General features: G+C 39.0%; 2 protein-coding genes across 3 annotated transcripts in view; one reads left to right on the top strand and one right to left on the bottom strand.

Annotated features, from left to right (window-relative positions):
• Nucleotides 1–14162, top strand: part of smtnl (smoothelin, like) — a 20894-nt gene extending 6732 nt beyond the window's left edge. Inside the window, exons 3-10 of one of the 2 annotated variants that reach the window (XM_016488757.1) lie at nucleotides 5245–5326; nucleotides 5977–6234; nucleotides 6328–6390; nucleotides 6493–6559; nucleotides 8660–8803; nucleotides 8901–9024; nucleotides 12355–12506; nucleotides 13646–14162. In XM_016488757.1, coding sequence (XP_016344243.1) covers nucleotides 5245–5326; nucleotides 5977–6234; nucleotides 6328–6390; nucleotides 6493–6559; nucleotides 8660–8803; nucleotides 8901–9024; nucleotides 12355–12506; nucleotides 13646–13772 — 1017 coding nt within the window. In that variant the 3' untranslated portion in view covers nucleotides 13773–14162. The remainder of the gene's footprint in view (nucleotides 1–5244; nucleotides 5327–5976; nucleotides 6235–6327; nucleotides 6391–6492; nucleotides 6560–8659; nucleotides 8804–8900; nucleotides 9025–12354; nucleotides 12507–13645) is intronic. The other variant, XM_016488758.1, reaches the window with a different exon arrangement.
• Nucleotides 14163–15255: 1093 nt separating this feature from the next.
• Nucleotides 15256–17192, bottom strand: vma12 (vacuolar ATPase assembly factor VMA12). Its single transcript, XM_016488762.1, has 6 exons — nucleotides 16612–17192; nucleotides 16457–16530; nucleotides 16261–16350; nucleotides 16126–16168; nucleotides 15932–16044; nucleotides 15256–15832 (listed from the first exon to the last, which is right to left on the bottom strand). The coding sequence occupies exons 1-6, from the start codon at nucleotides 16781–16783 to the stop codon at nucleotides 15737–15739; spliced, it is 588 nt and encodes a 195-aa protein (XP_016344248.1). The 5' UTR covers nucleotides 16784–17192; the 3' UTR covers nucleotides 15256–15736.
• Nucleotides 17193–17847: the final 655 nt, after the last annotated feature.

Genomic DNA, 17847 nt, shown 5'->3' with positions numbered 1-17847 from the left:
AGGGAATGTGAGAGGGAGGGTGGAAAAGAGAGAATAGATTGTGGATGGGGGGCTAGAGAAAGGCATCCAGCCGTTCCCATGCTGCCCCTGGCTCTCCTAATTACTTCCAGACAATGCCATGTATTTTCATCTCCGTGGTTACAGGTTAATAATTCTGTGTTTACGGGATGACCTCACTGCCCTTCAGGAACCATTGTCCTGCCTTGTAGGAATGTGTATGGGCCAAGAATGGGAGAAATTAGATGAAGAAGTTTTAGTCAATACCTTGCCTATCCACCCATGTGTGTGTCACTGGATTAAAGTACAAGGCCCTTGGTGTCTCAGCTGGTGCTAGAAAGTCTAAACCAACTTAAGCTCTTAGATATTGTGTTCAAACTCCTGAAACGGTCTGTGTGTTTGACCACTGCCTAGATTTGTGTTCTCCATCTGCAGGTGCGGCTGTAGATGTAGCAAGTCCCTCTGGGCTACAAACCATCAATCGTGCTTTAGCGAATCGTGTTGAAGTGGACTCGCTGCATGGTCATGTAGTTTTAATCTGAAGAGGTTTCTCAAGAGTCTAGGAGCTCCTGCGTCAATGCGTCAGAACACACACGATTTTAATGTTTACACATGAGTAATGTACAGTTTACATGAACCAAAGAGGTGTAGAAATGTTTTGTTAGGCAACCTAAAATGTACTTATGTGTTAGCATTTAAAATACCAGGTGGACAGTAGCAAAGTTAAATAGATTTCAAAATATCTCAAGTCTATATTAACGTATTTTAATTTTTGGAAACTTTACCAAACTACAAAAACTTAAAAACATTCCAGAATTCTGATTTGTGAACAAATCATTCTTTTGAGACAAATCTGATTGAACTAGTTCACAAATAACATGAATTAATTCATTTGTGAAATCAAGCAAACCTCTTTCAGCCAATTCTTTTCAGTAAACTGTTTCACAAACAGCACTGAATGATTCATTTGGGAATTCAGATAATTCAGTTGCACCAGTTAAACTTACTGATTCAGTAATCCAGTTGGAACAAATCTTAAACTAACAAATCACTTAATTGGTCTTGTCTGACGCAAAACGAGCCAATAATAAAGAGTAATCCTCAAAGCTTGAATATGCTGACTCCTAATAATTCATGATAAGGTCAGACTGGATGGTATTTAATATGACTTAATAAACTTGACTACATTTGGTTACACCGATGAAATTAAATTAGAAGTTCAGATTCAGGGCTTGAATTTATGTGGTCTAGACAAGGCTTTTTACAGTGTACATTTGTGATTGTGGGAGTGAAAATGAAGCACACCCACTCCCTGAGAAATCAGGAGGAATTCTCGTAGTCCACACACACACAGCTGAGTGTTCAAATGCCTCTGCACAGGTTTTTTTCCATTCTTCTGTTAGAAGAGAGAAATTGCGGGCTGTGTGGGGCTTTGAAAAACAGGTGTTTGGGCCTCTTTATTCACAAACACTTGAGTTTTTAAAGGAAATTACAGAGCAAAGACCCTCACAAACTAGGCATCCCATCCCTGTCTTTCTCCGCTTTATAGACTCTACCTCTCTCTGACTTTCTAACAGCAGGAAAAATGACCCTTAAATTACTTTCAGCCAAATTGGGGGGACAAACATTTATTTTATTATATATTTATTTTTTTACACTGTATATTTATACCTTAAACAGCATCCAGTTTGCTTTTCCTGATCATGACACTCCTGCTCCAAAAGTAAGCCCAGCTATTTGTACATTGGAAAATATAAATAGCACTATCAGCATGGCTTATTAATACCAGAGAGGGCTTTGTTAGAGCTGGCTATCTGTAGGATTTGAGTGACAGGGGCTGGAATTAGTCCTCTGAACCCTCTAGAGTTCTCCCACAAACATGCCCTATATTGTTGTTAATGTTCCATTCCATTCCCCCACCACCACAACGTTCCAAGAATCTCAAATGTCACAGTGAGGCAAGAATATCCCCTTAGATACATTTAAAATCAGACACGCACACACACGCACACAGCGCTTCATCAAAACTGGCATTCATTTCTCTAATCATACACAGAGCAGCTCTCTGTTTTCTCTTGCAGTAACAATGCTCAAGCCGCCACACTCATATTTCACTCACCAACAAATCACTCCAAGATTATATACAATACAACCTTGTGATTATCCGCCGAAAAATATTCCTTTATGCACCCCTGCATTGCACAGTCAGGCTGCCAGAATGCTGGGGAAATACTTATTTTTGCCGTAGAGGGACATTTAGACTCACATGAAAGGCTTTCTGTGTGGGGAGTCCATTGTCTGAGTGGACTGTACATAGTAACCGCATTTAGAGGCATTCGGTATTTGTAGGCCTATTGTGGGAAAAAACCAAATGGACTGAAGACCCCTTAAGGCCTTTTCTTGTCTTCTCACCTGCAGGAGTGATTACTGTGTCTCTGAAGGGGCTGCATTCAGTGCTCTAGTGGTCTGTTTTGAATAGTCTGAGAGACAACACTGTTGTCAAAAGCACCCTTATTTTCTATGAATGCCCTCAGTTATGGAGGAACTGCACGTACAGGAGATGAGCGACAAAAGGATGGACTGTCCAAATTTTTTTTTTCCCTCTTGTGTGTGGCTAGAGGACTCAGGCTGAAGTCGGGCTGAAGAGCTAAATTGCCATGTTGATGATAATTGATATTGAAAATGGTATTTTAAATGAATCAGTTGAACCAGTTCACATCAATAGCATTGAATGTTTCAGTTGTGTATTTGACTGACTGTAGCAGTTAACAACTCAATGATGATTTGTTCAAGACCAAATAGCGATTTGAACTGTTTCACAAATAACATGAATTAATTAATTTGTAAATTTGACTGATCCAGTTGCAGCAATTAACGACGCAATGATCTGCTTGAGACTTGCTCTGAGACCCAATAGCTATGTCCGATTTCTGAACGAATCACCGATAATTTTCAATAATTCAGTTGAACCAGTTCATTTGTGAATTTGACTGATCCAATCGCAGCATTTAACAACTCTTTTCAATGTTATAGTCATTAGTCAATGCCTGACTGTGTTGTACAGTTCGTGAACAAATCTTTCTTTTGAGCCAATTATTTTCAAAGAATCAGTTGAACCAGTTCGCAGATATCAAGGAATGATTCATTTGTGAATTCCGCTGATCTGATTGCATCAGTCATCAAGTCAGTGATTCAATGATCTGTTTGAGACCAGATAGCGATGTCCATTTTGTGAATATGTCATTCTTTGAGGCCAGTCTTTTCAATTAATCAGTTGAACAGGTTCACAAATAACGTTTGTAAATTCATCTAATCCAACTGCAGCAGTTAACAACTTCACTGATCTGCTCCGAAACCCGATGGCATTGTCAGATTTGTGAATGAATCATTCTTTTAAGATTGAAGTTGGGCTGAACAGCTAAATGATTATGTTGATAGAACTTTGTTTGTAAAGTAAAATCAAAATTAAAAGTAATATTATTATAGCAGTGCAATACTATGCTCGAATAATTTATAAATTAAAGAAGTTCATCGATTATCAAAATAGTTGCAGCCTTAGTCTAAAGTGCTTTTCCACATGTTCTGTCTCACCTCCCTGTTTCCTGCACTTGTTTTATTACTCCTCTATATTAATGTGATGATGCATTCTCTGGGATGGGGGAATGTGTTGTTCCTGGATGAAAAAAAGAGCAACTGGGGTGAGTGCATGCGGAACATGAGATGGGTGTGGTTAGATTCCCCCCTACACCTCTTAATTTAGTCCAGGGGCCGAGCAGCAGGTGACCTCCGTGCCAAAATAGTGTCTGAACCAATGCATTTGGAAGGAATTTCAGATTCAAACCTTAATGGCTGCAGGCAATGTTTTTCCAAATTCAGGCTGCGCAAAAACACTATAATACATGTTCCCTATCACTCAGTCTGCTGATATCCCCTAGAGAGACTGACACATGATGCAATCCAGCACCAAACGTTTGCACTGAACCGAAAACCTGCATGTTCAGCGAGCAAATCAGAGTTGGATACGTTTCATGGCTGGGGTGAATTTTGTCTCCCCCTATCTCCTTCTCTCAATGGGACAGGCAGCTGCTCCCCTCCGACTGCACGCCCCTCCAGCATTCTTTAGATGTGATGTCACCTGGCCTCCAGTTCAATTACTCCTTGAGTCTCACTAGGAACTTATTTCTCTTTTAAAATGCACTGATTGCATACCTGATTTTTAATCCTTGTGTTTTTGTATTTGCACTCATAAATGAGCACTTCCTAATAGCCTGTGCATGAAGACACATTTGTTAGCATATTAGCATGTGTTTGCATGTACTAGTGAGGGTCAGGCCGCAGACAAAGGAGCTTTTTGATAAGCTGCCAGGTAATTAATGACAGCACAAGAGACATCTAAACATGCACAGTCATTCGTTTGGTTTGCTTCCAGGCCTTAAACAACTTGTCCGTCACCCCCTTAGGAGACAATCTGCTTTTATAATGGTTAGCTCATTGCAGCCAAAGCCAAACATCTGTATCTGTATAACTATTTAATGGTTGAGGTCTGAAGGAAATGAAGCAAGGCGGTGACAACGTGTAACTTCAAGGCACTAATATCAGCATGTGATCTTGCATTAAGGTCAGACAGAAGAGTGCATAGAGGGCACAAGTGGTTATTAAAGATTAAAATAGACCAGCAAAGCAGCCATACCTTTATTGATGACTCACATCAGCCCTGATCCAGAGCTTTGATTCTATCAAAGGCTTAGGCTAGGGATAGGCTTCTTTAAACATTACTGGCCTTCATAGTGATTTCCTAGTGAACCCACTAATCCCATCAAATGTCTTTGATTAGATTACATCACTCACTTGCTTTAGCAGAATGTGCCCTACTGAAGAACTGATTTGGAGCCACTTTGGCTCTTTTCATGGCTCTGATTAGGGCTTATTAGATAATCCCATCATCTGTCTCGTGTTCCTTACCCTGTTTCAGTTCTTATCCATTTGGTACTGGGCCTCTTGAGAAAGATACTCGTTTTTTAGGGGCTTGTTTTAAAGCTATTTATTTTCATGTAATGGCTGGTATTAAAATGCCACACTGTTTTATCTATCAATCGTGTTTAAATTCTACAGATGACTTTAGGCATCACAGCGTTATAATGTACAGTATGAAAATTTTTATATTAATTCTGAGATCTGCTAAAGATTACATTTACAGTGTTATTAAATTATTAATCTTTTTAAAGATGCTGCTTCTCTCTCTAATAGAGTATTGAGCGAGATGAGCCCATTGAAGTGGATCCAGCACCAGTTTCCCAAGGCTTGGAGAATGGACACATATCCTCAACAGGTATTACCCATAATTACTTGTAAACCATGCATGGGGTGCATCTCAATCGGCTCCCTTGTTACATTAGTAAGGGCACTGACCAGCGCATCAGCTATTTTAAGGCATGTCTCAATTGCAAAATTCTACCAACGCACTAGATCCTTTTCTCCCTAAAAATCCCACAGCGCATTACAAAAACCAGGGAACTATGTTCCCTTAAGTCAGTTCAAGAAACATGCCATTTGAAAAGGGTACAGGTAGTGAAAATAACGTAGTTAATTTTTTTTTATTTGTCTGAAAAGTTTTAATAGCATTATCTTTGCTGAATTGTATTTTTAAGGCCAACTCACACCATTCTAATACTATGAGAACATGGAAATCCACACCATAACTATATTGATAACAGCAAGGAGGAACAATTTAATTGGAATCACTTTCAGAATGTTTTTTTCCAACTAATTTTTCTCCAGCTGGAGACTTTAAAGATCTGGAGCATTTAAAGTGGCAGGCAGCATAGATGTAACGCGCTCTTATGATAAACAAAAACATTATCGTGTGTTGGTGTGGATGCTAAAATATTTATCTTTACAGTTATTGTTCTTGGTGTGACTGAGCCATTATACTGCTTCAGTTGTAACATACTGACCACAATCCATCATCTCTCCAATCAGAAAACTCCACTGTGCCTTTGAGGAGAAGCTCACCACCCAACGGTGTGTCACAGGAGCACTCAGCCCCCATTTCCATGGCGATGTCACACCTCCCCATCACAGCAACCACCAAAGTGGCTGACTCCGCAGTTATGAAAAGTCCTGAGTCACCTGGTAGCCCGATGCAAGCCATGCCATCAGCCGTAACAGATTCACTGACAAGCAGTCAGCCGGTCACCAGTGATAACCAGCTACAACTAGAGTCTCCTGTTCATGCAGGTATGACTATCACAACTTCACAAATTGAGGCTACTACAGATTAGTCTTTCTGCTGTCATCTCCTAAATGTGTGTGTTGGTCTTGTGGTTACAGTATCGTCTGTGAAAACATGGGCTCCGACTCCTGCCAGGACTATGGGCTCTCCACGGCTTAGTGGTAGGACAAATTCAACCATTCTCTGTGACTCATATATACAGCATGTGCTTTTATCACAAAGTCTGTCTCATTGTTTGTGTTGCTACATGTTTTGTCTTACAGAGAAAGCATCTTCGGCTCCAGCCAAGTCAGTGACTTACTCTGGGCTCTTCCCACACAGTACAGACAGGTGGGTCGAGTGTGAATATGCTTAAGCGCAAATAAATGATTCCACTAAGCAAGATAGTCTTGGCAACACTTAACAATAAGGTTTAATATGTTAGCATTAGTACATTAGTTATCATAAACTTTGAACTAGCAATTCTTTGTGAAGCATTTATTTATCTTGGTTCATGTTATTGTCTACATACACTACCATTTAAAAAATACTTTTATTCAGCAAGGATGCATTACATTGATCAAAACTGAGAGCAAAAATATGTATAATGTTACAAAAGTTTTCTATTTCAAATAAACGTTGTTCTTTTGAACTTTTATACTCAATGAATCCTGAAAAAAAAAAGGTTCCACAAAAATATCGCAGAGCACAATATTATGAAATGAGCATGTGACAATGAAGACTGGAGTAATGGCTACTGAAAATTCAGCTTTGCCATCAAAGGAACAAATTCGTAACATTTTAAAATGTTAAAAATAGAAAACCGTTGTAAATTGTAATAATATTTCATAGTTTTTTTTTATCAAATAAATGCAGCTTTGGTTAGCATAAGAGGCTTCTTTTAAAAACATTTAAAAATATATATAGACTACTGACCCCAAACTGTATTCTGAAGTATTATTTGACACTCCAAGTTGTATAAAATAACATGACGTATTGAAAACAAACATGAAATAACAATGAAGAGTGGTATATTTATAAATTAGCATTAACTTATGCTGGGTACACACTAAAAGATTTTTTAAATCTTATAAGATCTTCAAAATGTGAGAGACTACAAACATGAGGACAAAAAAATCCTAGATTTAACCGTTTTGTTCCTCTAGTGTGTGGTGTGCCGCAATGTTCCCCCCACACGTCAGGATTTCTGATCGTTTCAGGATTCGTGATCGGGGCGCCTCCGACGTTCTTCCGAGCAGATTCAGTCACTCTTAACACACCTCTCACCACAGGAAAATCTGATAAGAAAATCTTTAGAACCACCAAGATAATCGGGACATTACCTAGGATTGTCGGAAGGGGAGAAATCGGCCCAAGATCAGCCCGATTATCTTGTGGTGTGTACCCAGCATTAGTGTCACACTCTTGTGAAAGGAGGTGCACGAAGATGAAGGTAATCCAAATAACATTTAATAGATACTATTTAAACTGAACTGAGCTGGATGACGACATCACTGAATTCAATGATGAACTGCCTTTAACTGAAAAATTTGTGTTTACTATTGTCATTTTGCATTATTGACACTATTTTCCTAATTAATGCTGTACAGTTGCTTTGACACAATCTGTATTGTTAAAAGCGCTATATAAATAAAGGTGACTTGACTTGACTAGTAATCCAACATGATGAAGATTCATACAAAACACAAGGTAACAAGCAGCAGCATACACAATAACCAGCAGCTAACTGAACTGAAAGGGGAACTTAAGTAGGGTGAGATACCGAGGGACAGACAGGTGAGGATGATAACTAATCAAATACAGGTGAACTGAATGAACTAATCAAAGGACGACAGAAACTAATTGAAAACACAAAAGAAGTCCATGACTGTGAATCCATCGTGCAATGTGAACACAGCAGCAACTGAATGCGACCCCAGATAGTCACGCAGTGTGAAAACAGTGTGAACTCGGCATTAGATTAATGCTGTAAAAAATTGCGCATTGCTAGGTCATGATATATTATTCTTTATTGTAAAGTTTTATAAGTATTGTATGTTTCTGTCCTGTGTTTTTTTTTGTAAAATAAACATATTTTGTTTCCCTTTCTAAACTAAATATATATTTTTTAAATGTTATGTAACATTTAATTAAAAGTGATGCTGTCTAGTACACATCTGTGGTTGAGTTAAGTCTTGTTTCAAGCAGACAGTGTCCCTAGTAAAAACATAATTTAGGAAAATGGTCATTTAAAATGGTTATAGGGTTTATATTAGTCTCCTGGCTTTGTTAAAACCAAACCTACACCCTTGGATTAGACAACTGTGAAATCTATAAAAACTTTAAAAATACAAAATGTATAAATAATTTTATCATGAAGTGTTGCCAAAAAAATGTTAATATTGCACAGAACTGAAACGTTTCTGAGTCATCTTTATCTCTTTGTATCAGGAATGTGGATATGTCAGGAGATTTATCCTTCAGTAGAGGTATTGAGCGCAGACGGGAGCTTGTGAGGTCCCAGACTTTACCTCGAAACATTGGAGCCCAGGCTCGCAGGTCCATTTTTGAGAGGCTGGACTCTGAGAACAACAGGTAATGTAATCATCCTGCATGTCTAAGCAACCTTTTTTTCATGCTCTGAAAAGTCAATCACAAAAAAACCCCTCTTGCATTGATCTACCTAACTCAGTCGACCCAAGCCTGTGGATTCCAAACCAAAGCTGAAACGTTCTCAAAGCTTTGGAGTATCCAGTGCTAGCAGTATCAAGCAGATTCTTCTGGAATGGTGTCGATCCAAGACCATTGGGTACCAGGTAAGACATTCCATAAACATCATGGGATTTATCTCAAATCAGGAGAAAAAAGGGAGCTTTGCACACATATCAGCATAGCCAGTGTTTTAAAACTATGAAAGGTTTAACAACACTTCAACCTGATAGGATGAGGATTATCATGCATCACAGGGCTTCTCATACTGTTATTTTAAGATTTAGCACATTATGAAGTGTTGTTCTCTTCATTAGCTTTAACGTATCAACTTTATTAACATCGGGAAGAGAGTGAATGGTCATTATATGTGTGGTATTAGTGTTCCTCTGTGTATATATTCTGCTTGACTCTAGTGCGGCTTTGCAAACCAGCCCATGTGGCTTTAGTTAGAGATAGCAATGTAATAGTCAAGCCTAATTTAGCGTCAAGAGAGAGTAGTACATAAACATGAGAACCAGAGCAGACAGCTGACAACACGCGTGACGGTTTCCATTTCCCTCAGTGACAGATACTGTCTTAGCCTGTCAGATTTGCCAGCTACGGATGAAAAATGAATACCATTAAATGATGAGGTGTACAGAAAATTCCAGCATATGAAGATAAGAGCCAGACAACAATAAAACATCTGCTCTGACAACCAAAATCACGTCTGCAGACTCTCAAAGAAAATTATTATTGTTCTATGCCTTTCATAATGCTAGAAGGATCATACCTTCTTTTTCCAGTCTATTGTTATTCGTTATTATTCCCTTAAGATTTATTACATTCTTAAATTAAATAAAATATAAATTCAGCACACTACTCAAACTTACAAGAATATATATATATATATAGAGAGAGAGAGAGAGAGAGAATCAGTGTTATTTTAGCATCACGTAGATGCTACATTATAGTATAGTTTGTTTTTTTATTATTTAAAAATTTGAGTCATTTTGTTGTTTTTATCATTTTTCTTAGTGTTTCATTTGTATATTTTTTACATATTTATATTAAGTTATTTTAGAGCATCAACTTAAACTAAATGAAAATAAAAATGTTGGCAACTATCTAAAAATTGTCACAGTTATGGACTTTTGGTTGTGTTTCTCTCTTCCTGTTCTCCTGCCTTGTTTAGTTCCATTGCCCCAGTTTCTGATCAGTCCTGATTTTCTATAGTTACTTGTAATTTGCAGCTGTCACTCATTCATTAGTCTCCTTATTTATACTCCCTGTTCTGTTCAGTCGTTGCTGGTTATTTTGCCTTACCATTGTGTGTGGTACATTTGGGCCTGCGATTCTCCTGTGTGTATTCCTTGTGGATTTATAATTAAAAGATTATTTTTGGATAATACTCCTTCGTTGTGTGCTTTAAATAGCACTACATGTTACAGAATAACCGGCCACAAAGTGAGTATTTACGGCGTTTCTCCTTTAGTTTTGTCCTTTTTTATTTTTTAATGGATTTGTCTGCTGTCAAGCTCCTCTGCCTGGAGCAAGAGGATCGCTCCCTCAAGGACCACACAATGGACTTTTTAGATCTTGCTTACCTAACACATTTCCCGGACAGCTGCCTGTACTCCTTTAATTTCATCAGATTGTACACCTCGATAAAGGCAAAGCTGTCCGGGGCATTTGTGGAGAGGGTGCTGGAGAGTAATGGACTATATTTCTCTGTCTGCCCTGCTGAGAGGGACATCTCCAGCCCCACTCCCGACCCAGAGCCCAGCCAGCCATCACCACTCAGCTGCACGGAGCATCTGCCTGAGCCCACCGCAGATGGAGAGCTCGAGCCCTTTGCAACTGAAGAGCCAGCGCGAGGAGAAGCGACTGTGCCTCCCATCGCCCCGGAGACAGAGGCTGTTGATGCATCTGACCAGGTGTGTGAGCCGCCAACACTGCACGTGCCTGAGGGAGTACTAGTGGAGATCGACGGCTTGAAGGGAAGCCCCGCCCACATCCCACCACTGAGGGTGAGCTGTCGTTGGTTCTGCCCAGCTCATGTTCTCCTAATTTTCCTCCCTCTCCCGCCTCCTCTCCTAGAACCAGCCAGTTCCTCAGCCATGCCTCCACTGGTTCCTGTCAGTCCCTCAGTTCACCCTCAGTCAGCACCATCAGGGCACTATGATTCGCCTCCTTGCTCCCTCGTCTCCACCGTCATCCCACTGGGCTCCCTCGTCCCTCCGGCTCCGCCTTGGTCAGTCGTCAACCTTCCTCCGCTACGGGATTCTACTCCTCCGGCTTTGCCTCGTCCCTCCATCCCTCTGGCTCCACCGTTGTCCTCAGTCGCTCTGGCTCCACTGCGGTCTTCCGGGTCCCCGTCTCTGCCTCGCTCGCATTAGCTGTCAGCTCTACCTTGGCCCTCCGGACCTCGAGTGTCACCCTGGCTCTCCGTCTGCTTGGCTCCACCTCCAGCGGCTCCGTCTCCATCGCTCGTCCCCAGGGTGTCGTCTGCCAAGTTTCTACCATGGCTCCTCCCTCGACTCCACCCTGGGGCCTCGGCCTGACTGGTCTCTGGACCAACACCTGGCTCCTCCTGCTCCTGGCCCCTCAATGGCTCCTCCCACCATCAGCTCCACCCTGGTCTCTCCATCCACCTCCTCCCCTGGTTCCCTGTCCTGCATGTCCTCCGCATCCTCCTCCAGATCCCCCACCCTCCCACATCGTGCCTTCTGGGAGGGAGGGGGAGCTACTGTCACAGTTATGGACTTTTGGTTGTGTTTCTCTCTCTTCCTGTTCTCCTGCCTTGTTTAGTTCTGTTGCCCTAGTTTCTGATCAGTCCTGATTTGTTTCTATGTTAATTATGATTTGCAGCCGTTCATTAGTTCATTAGTCTACTTATTTATACTCCCTGTTCTGTTCAGTCATTGCCGGTTATTTTGCTTTACAATTGTGTGTGTGTTACGTTTGCTCCTGTGATTCTCCTGTGCATATTCCTTGTGGATTAATAATTAAAAGACTATTTTTGGATAATACTCCTTTGTTGTGTGCTTTAAATAGCACTACACATTACAAAAATCGTTTTTCATATCTTATTTTAATTTCCGTTAATGTTTATTTTATTTGTGAAAAATGTATGGTTATAATTTTAGTTTTAATCAAATATAATAACCCTATATATATCCTACGCCTACCTACGTATATGATTTAGGTGTGTGAGGCATAGATATATTTTTATTCATATATATATTTTTATCTGTATTTTTATACAGTTAATTTGATAAATTACAAATGCAGGTTTTTTTGGAATAACATGCACTGATGAGTCAAGCTGAGTGAGACCAGGAACATTTAAGAAAATAATAAAGCCAATTTTGACTTTGTGTTGAAGGGTATGTGAGCAAAACCCCAGTGTGCTGTGAAATATAATAGCTTCACTCTCTCCGGTTAATCTGCAGAACATCGACATTCAAAACTTCTCATCCAGCTGGAGTGACGGCATGGCATTCTGCGCCCTGGTCCACTCTTTCTTCCCCACAGAGTTTGACTACAATGTCCTGTCCCCTGTTGACCGCAAACATAACTTTGAGTTGGCATTCAGCACTGCAGAGTAAGTCACTGGAATGAAGGCAACTCTGTTCAGCCTTTTCACAATAGCATTGAGATGTCAACACACTTCATGGTGCCTTAACCTCTTAAGTTGAGTACTTTGTCTTACTGTCATCCCATTAGTCACTGAAAAGGGTAGATGACAGAGAGAGAAAAAAAACAACAAGAAATATGATTTTTTTTTTTACAAAAATATTAAACAGCACAATTGTTTTCATCATAGTTAATAGTAACAATATTTCTTGAGCAGCAAATCAGCATATTAGAATGATTTCTGAAGGGTCATGTGATACTGAAGACTGGAATAATGAATGACTACTGAAAATTCAGCTTTGCCATCGCAGGTATAAATTCATATTAGAATGATTTCTGAAGGGTCATGTGATACTGAAGACTGGAATAATGAATGACTTTGCCATCGCAGGTATAAATGACATTAAAAAAATGCAAACCCATAATGTCTGTCAAGCTCCAAAATACACAAAAATCTGCATAAAATTATCAAAAACAGGTCATTATGAAAAGAGTTTTGTAAAGATTCTTGTAAAAATCCCCCTTTACGTTCTATGGAAAAATAAATAAATAAAATTCTGTAATGACATACGGGTGAGTAAATAAAGACAGCATATTGATTTTCATTTAAAAGCTCTAATAAAGTATTAAAAGTCTTTAAATAGAAATAGACTGGACAGATGAGATGTGAACTTAACGTGACCCGACCATCATGACACAAGTTGACACAAATCATCTGCAGTTGTGCTCCACATCACCTCACAGTAGGGCACAGAAGATAATGTTACTTAGTTTCCGATGCGTCTGAGTCTAGGGTGTCCGTAAAGCGCACTTAAACCACTAACGCATGCCAACAAATCCCTGTTGAGCTCAAAGGAACCTCCTCTTCCCCTTGAACGGCTACTCCGACCTGACAGCCCTGGCCTGCAGCATGACATCATGCTCCTACAACTCCTGTGTCCCAATTTCCACATCCTGAAATATTCACATACGCCTATGACTGCACTACCAACGTCATCTGAACATATGTATTACACTCATATTAACTTAAACAGTCAACGAACATGGAGAATGAATAGAAACAGCCATACACGTCCAACCGTTAAATCTGTTTCTCTGTATTTCCAGGAAGAAAGCTGGCTGCGATAGGCTCATTGAAGTGGAGGACATGATGGTGATGGGCAGAAAGCCAGACCCCATGTGTGTCTTTACTTACGTCCAGTCGCTATATAACCACTTGCGCAAGTTTGAGTGAGATCTCGGCCTCTTCAGCCCCAGTTGAACCCTCTGCACTGGCTCCTGCTGGACAAAACTGAACTTTGATATAGTCACTATGGTATGGGGTTGCAAAATGTCCACGGGAACCCACACCATTTCAATCATGACTCTTCTACGGTTGCATTTTAGTCAAGAAAAGGTCATTGACATGGCTTTTGTGTATGGCACGCTCTTTTTTTTTTTTTAGAAATGGTGGCCTCTGATTTATTACTAAACAGCTTGAAGTTAAAGGAATAGTTCACCCAAAAATTCAAATTTGCTGACGGTGTACTCATACTCGGGCCATTCAAGATGTTTGTTCTTCATTGGAACAGATTTGGAGAAATCTAGCATTAAATCACTCGCTCACCAGTGGATCCTCTGCAGTGAATGGGTGCCGTCAGAATGAGAGTCCAAACAGCTGATAAAAACATCACAATAATCCACACGACTCCAACCCATCAATTAACGTCTTGTCTGCATGTTTGTAAGAAACAAATCCATCAAAACTTTTTTAACTTCATGAGGAATGAGTCCTCTGTCATAATATTGCTTTGTCAAGTGAAAAGTTTGTCTTGTCTGAATCAGGAAAGAAAGCTGCACAGATCAAGCACCATTTACAAGTGAAAACAGTTCTAAACAAATATGTTGGTGGATTTGGATGTGAGAGGACAACAGGGGATGGACTTTTTCGTTGGAGGAAGTGTTATTATGGATTATGGACTCATATTTTGGCCAAAAGCGATGACAGTTTAAAGTTGAAATGCCTTGATGGATTTGTTTATTAAAACAGCTTTTTGACGTTAACTGATGGACTGAAGTCATGCAAATTACTTGTGGATTATTGTGATGTTTTTATCAGCTGTTTGGACTCTCATTCTGATGACACTTATACACTGTAGAGAATCCATTGGTGAGTAAGTGATGTAATGCTAAATTTATCCAAATCTGTTCTGATAAAGAAACAAACTCATCTACATCTTAGATGGCCTGAGGGTCAGTACATTTTCGCTTTTGGGTGAACTATTATTTTAGGCTAGTGGATTATGGAGCCAATTTATAGACTGCAAAGATAGGGACATTTGAGAAATTTGTCAGCAGATTTCATATTTACTGATGAAAGATAGAAAGAAATAGCAATGTACAGTTAATAAGATACAATATATCCTTTGTTCTCAAATAGACTGGCACATTTTTTATTACTGTTTTGTCTTTTTTCTAATTTCGAGTGGCATAAGAGCAAAGTTTCATATGCCACCTTGAGCTGCACATTTCTGGTTGTTTTTTATAATGAGTTTTTGTGGCTTTGCCAAAGCTCAGATACACAGGTGCATGTGCAGGACAAACAGTACACAACATACAGTAAGCACTGGATCTGCATTGTAACTGGAAATGCTGTAAAAATCTGTTTAAACAAAGCTGCTCTCTCAACAATGATCATCACCATGGAGTGTGATTTAAATGTTTTTTTTTTGCTTTTGACTCAACTTAGCTTGAATGTTTTTTATTATTTTCTTGTAAAAAAAGACTTTTTCCCACACTACATTTTATGAGTCAGCAATAAACATTAAAGCACAAATGTTTCTTAGTCACAAGTGAAATAAAGAATAACACTCCTGTAAAGGGCATTCAAATAAATACGAACATAGATGTGAATAACAAGACAACATGATCATATTGTACCTTCTAGTGTCTTGAGATCAAAGAAGTGGTTTCCAAAACCACTTAATTGACTAATTAAACTGTCGATTAATTCTAAACTTTCTGATTAATTCTTGCACATTTCAGTATAAAGGATTTCTTCGTAAAAGCTTTTATAGTCTATATTAGATCAAGACTAATCACTCAACCTCACTGTTTTGATTTGGAGAGAAACTAAGCAAACTGAAAAAGCAGCTGTACAGAGAAAAACATTGATGATGACACAAAAAATATGGAAATATTGGATGATTTTAGTTGGTATTAGGGCTCTCCAAGTTCTCCCTCCATAGTCCGGACCAGAACATAAAGCTCAGCAAGACCGACAACAGACGCTGCAATCACTGCAGCTATTACTCTCTGAAAGAAAACACACAGAGACATTAGAAATATGTTTTGTTCCAAAGCACCTAACCTCATTAACTGTGCATTGATGGTGTGAATGCTGTGTGCACTTACAGCTGTCGTCTCGGTGAAGATATACTGGCTGCCCAGATATGAACAGGCAAATGCTGCAACTACAGTTACCAGGAAGTTGAATACAGTAACAACAACTGCCTTCACGGAACGCACTGCATGATACAAAATGACACGTAAGATGAACAAGACAGAGAGACATTGAAAATGAGAAGAGAAAAAGGGAAAATCCTGACCTTGTCGTCCAAAATCTGCTAAAGTTCCATGATGATTAATTTCCTGTTGGGCAAAATGTAAATATACTGACATGATTTTCAAAAACACATGTTTAGAGCACATGTTTGAAATAACGACTGTAGAAGAGCGTTCACCTGTGGATTTACATTCCGTGTTATTCTCTTATATTCTTCATTAGCAAGTTTTGCTTTAATTTTTTCTAGGCGGGCCACCAGCTGGGGGTTCTGTTGGGTGGAAATAAATAACTATGATTATCAAGCTTAAAACAGTGAAAAATATCAGTTCTAATATGAACATAAATACAGATAGTAATGAAGTATTCTCACTTACCCTTGGAGGTGTGATGACTTCCGGAAGATGAAGTGTGCTGTCCTCAAACAGTTCATGAAGATACACTGGATGTCCTACAAAAACAAGACACTCAGCTTGTAATGAGCAAATACATCAAAACGTTAATTGCTCTATAAAATGTGCATGTTTCTTACCATTTTCTTGAAGAAGCTTGTGTAGTTTTCTCACAGTCTTGAATGGTATGATGGACTGATCTGTCAGAGCCTTCAATTCTTCCTTCAGCTCTTCTGATATGGCAGATTCTCTCTCCAGCAAATCTCTCGCCTTCTCCCGAAATCTCTCTCCGATTTTAAACGAAGAAGCCATGATAACAAAGATGCCTGCTAAAGATCAGGACACCTTAACGTGCACTTAGTAGTATATATATCACAGTAATGTATCAGGTTATGTGGACACTAAATAGAAAAGTAGCGGAAAGCAAAAAGGAACTTCCTCGTTTAATGTATCAAAAAGCTAAAACTACACTCAAATCAGCGTCACAAATTATATAAATGAAAAATATAAAATATTCCTAACAAAACTAAACTATGTTGTTTAGTTACTCTAATATAATCATATTTTATCTTAATATAAGCATGTTTCCTGTTTACAGCCCTGCGTATCAGCTGATTTCTTCTTCTTCTTCTTCTTCTTCTTCTTCTTCTTCTTCTTCTTCTCTTAGTTAATGGCGGATTGCAAACAACTTTTAGGTGCATACCGCCACCTACTGTACAAGAGTGTGTAACGTCATGTCATTTAAGTGTACTCAAACTTCAAACCAACTACATAATCGCACAGCGCCACCTACAGTCAAGGAATATATTCGGCCTTTTTTGATTGAGGCGCAAGACAGGTTTTTGTTTCAAATATTTTATTCTTAAAGGAATTTATTAGAATAAATTAAATTATTTGTATATAATATTTATTGACTAGATCAGTGCTTGTTTGGTTTTACTATGTTTACATTTATTTATACGATATTTGGCGAAAATAATATAAAATTAATAATATAATATTCTTCTGTTTTATTTGCGGACAAAACATAAAACCAAAATAAAACATTTTCTAAACACAGAGAAAAGTTGGGGTCAGTATTATGAATTATATAAATAGTAAAATCCAACGTCTCCTTACACGAGCGCAATGCCGAAATAAATGAAGAACGTTTCAGCAGAACTAGGCTCGCGCAATAATCAATATATCGACTTATCGCGCAATATATGTACTTGACCTCAATAATTTTTGGTGACGCAATGTATCGCACATTATATTTACTTAAACATTAATGTCACCATGTTTTATACATTCCACTTGCTCCTGTGTCTTTTGCAGCTTCTCGTACATAACGTGGTGTAGTCATGAGGTGCTAGTTCAAATTTTAAAAATGCTTC

This window comes from Sinocyclocheilus anshuiensis, unplaced genomic scaffold, assembly GCF_001515605.1.
Source record: "Sinocyclocheilus anshuiensis isolate Anshui unplaced genomic scaffold, SAMN03320099.WGS_v1.1 scaffold1455, whole genome shotgun sequence".
NCBI classification, from domain to species: Eukaryota; Metazoa; Chordata; class Actinopteri; order Cypriniformes; family Cyprinidae; genus Sinocyclocheilus; species Sinocyclocheilus anshuiensis.
Note: the sequence above shows the minus strand (reverse complement) of the source record. Positions and strands in the feature narration are given on the sequence as shown.

Coding starts and splice junctions, on each gene's coding strand:
- vma12 (XM_016488762.1), bottom strand. CDS start 16,783: ATGGCTTCTTCGTTTAAAATCGGAGAGAGATTTCGGGAGAAGGCGAGA. Junction 16,531..16,611: donor CAAGCTTCTTCAAGAAAATG/GTAAGAAACATG, acceptor TTGTTTTTGTAG/GACATCCAGTGTATCTTCAT. Junction 16,045..16,125: donor AGCAGATTTTGGACGACAAG/GTCAGGATTTTC, acceptor TGTATCATGCAG/TGCGTTCCGTGAAGGCAGTT.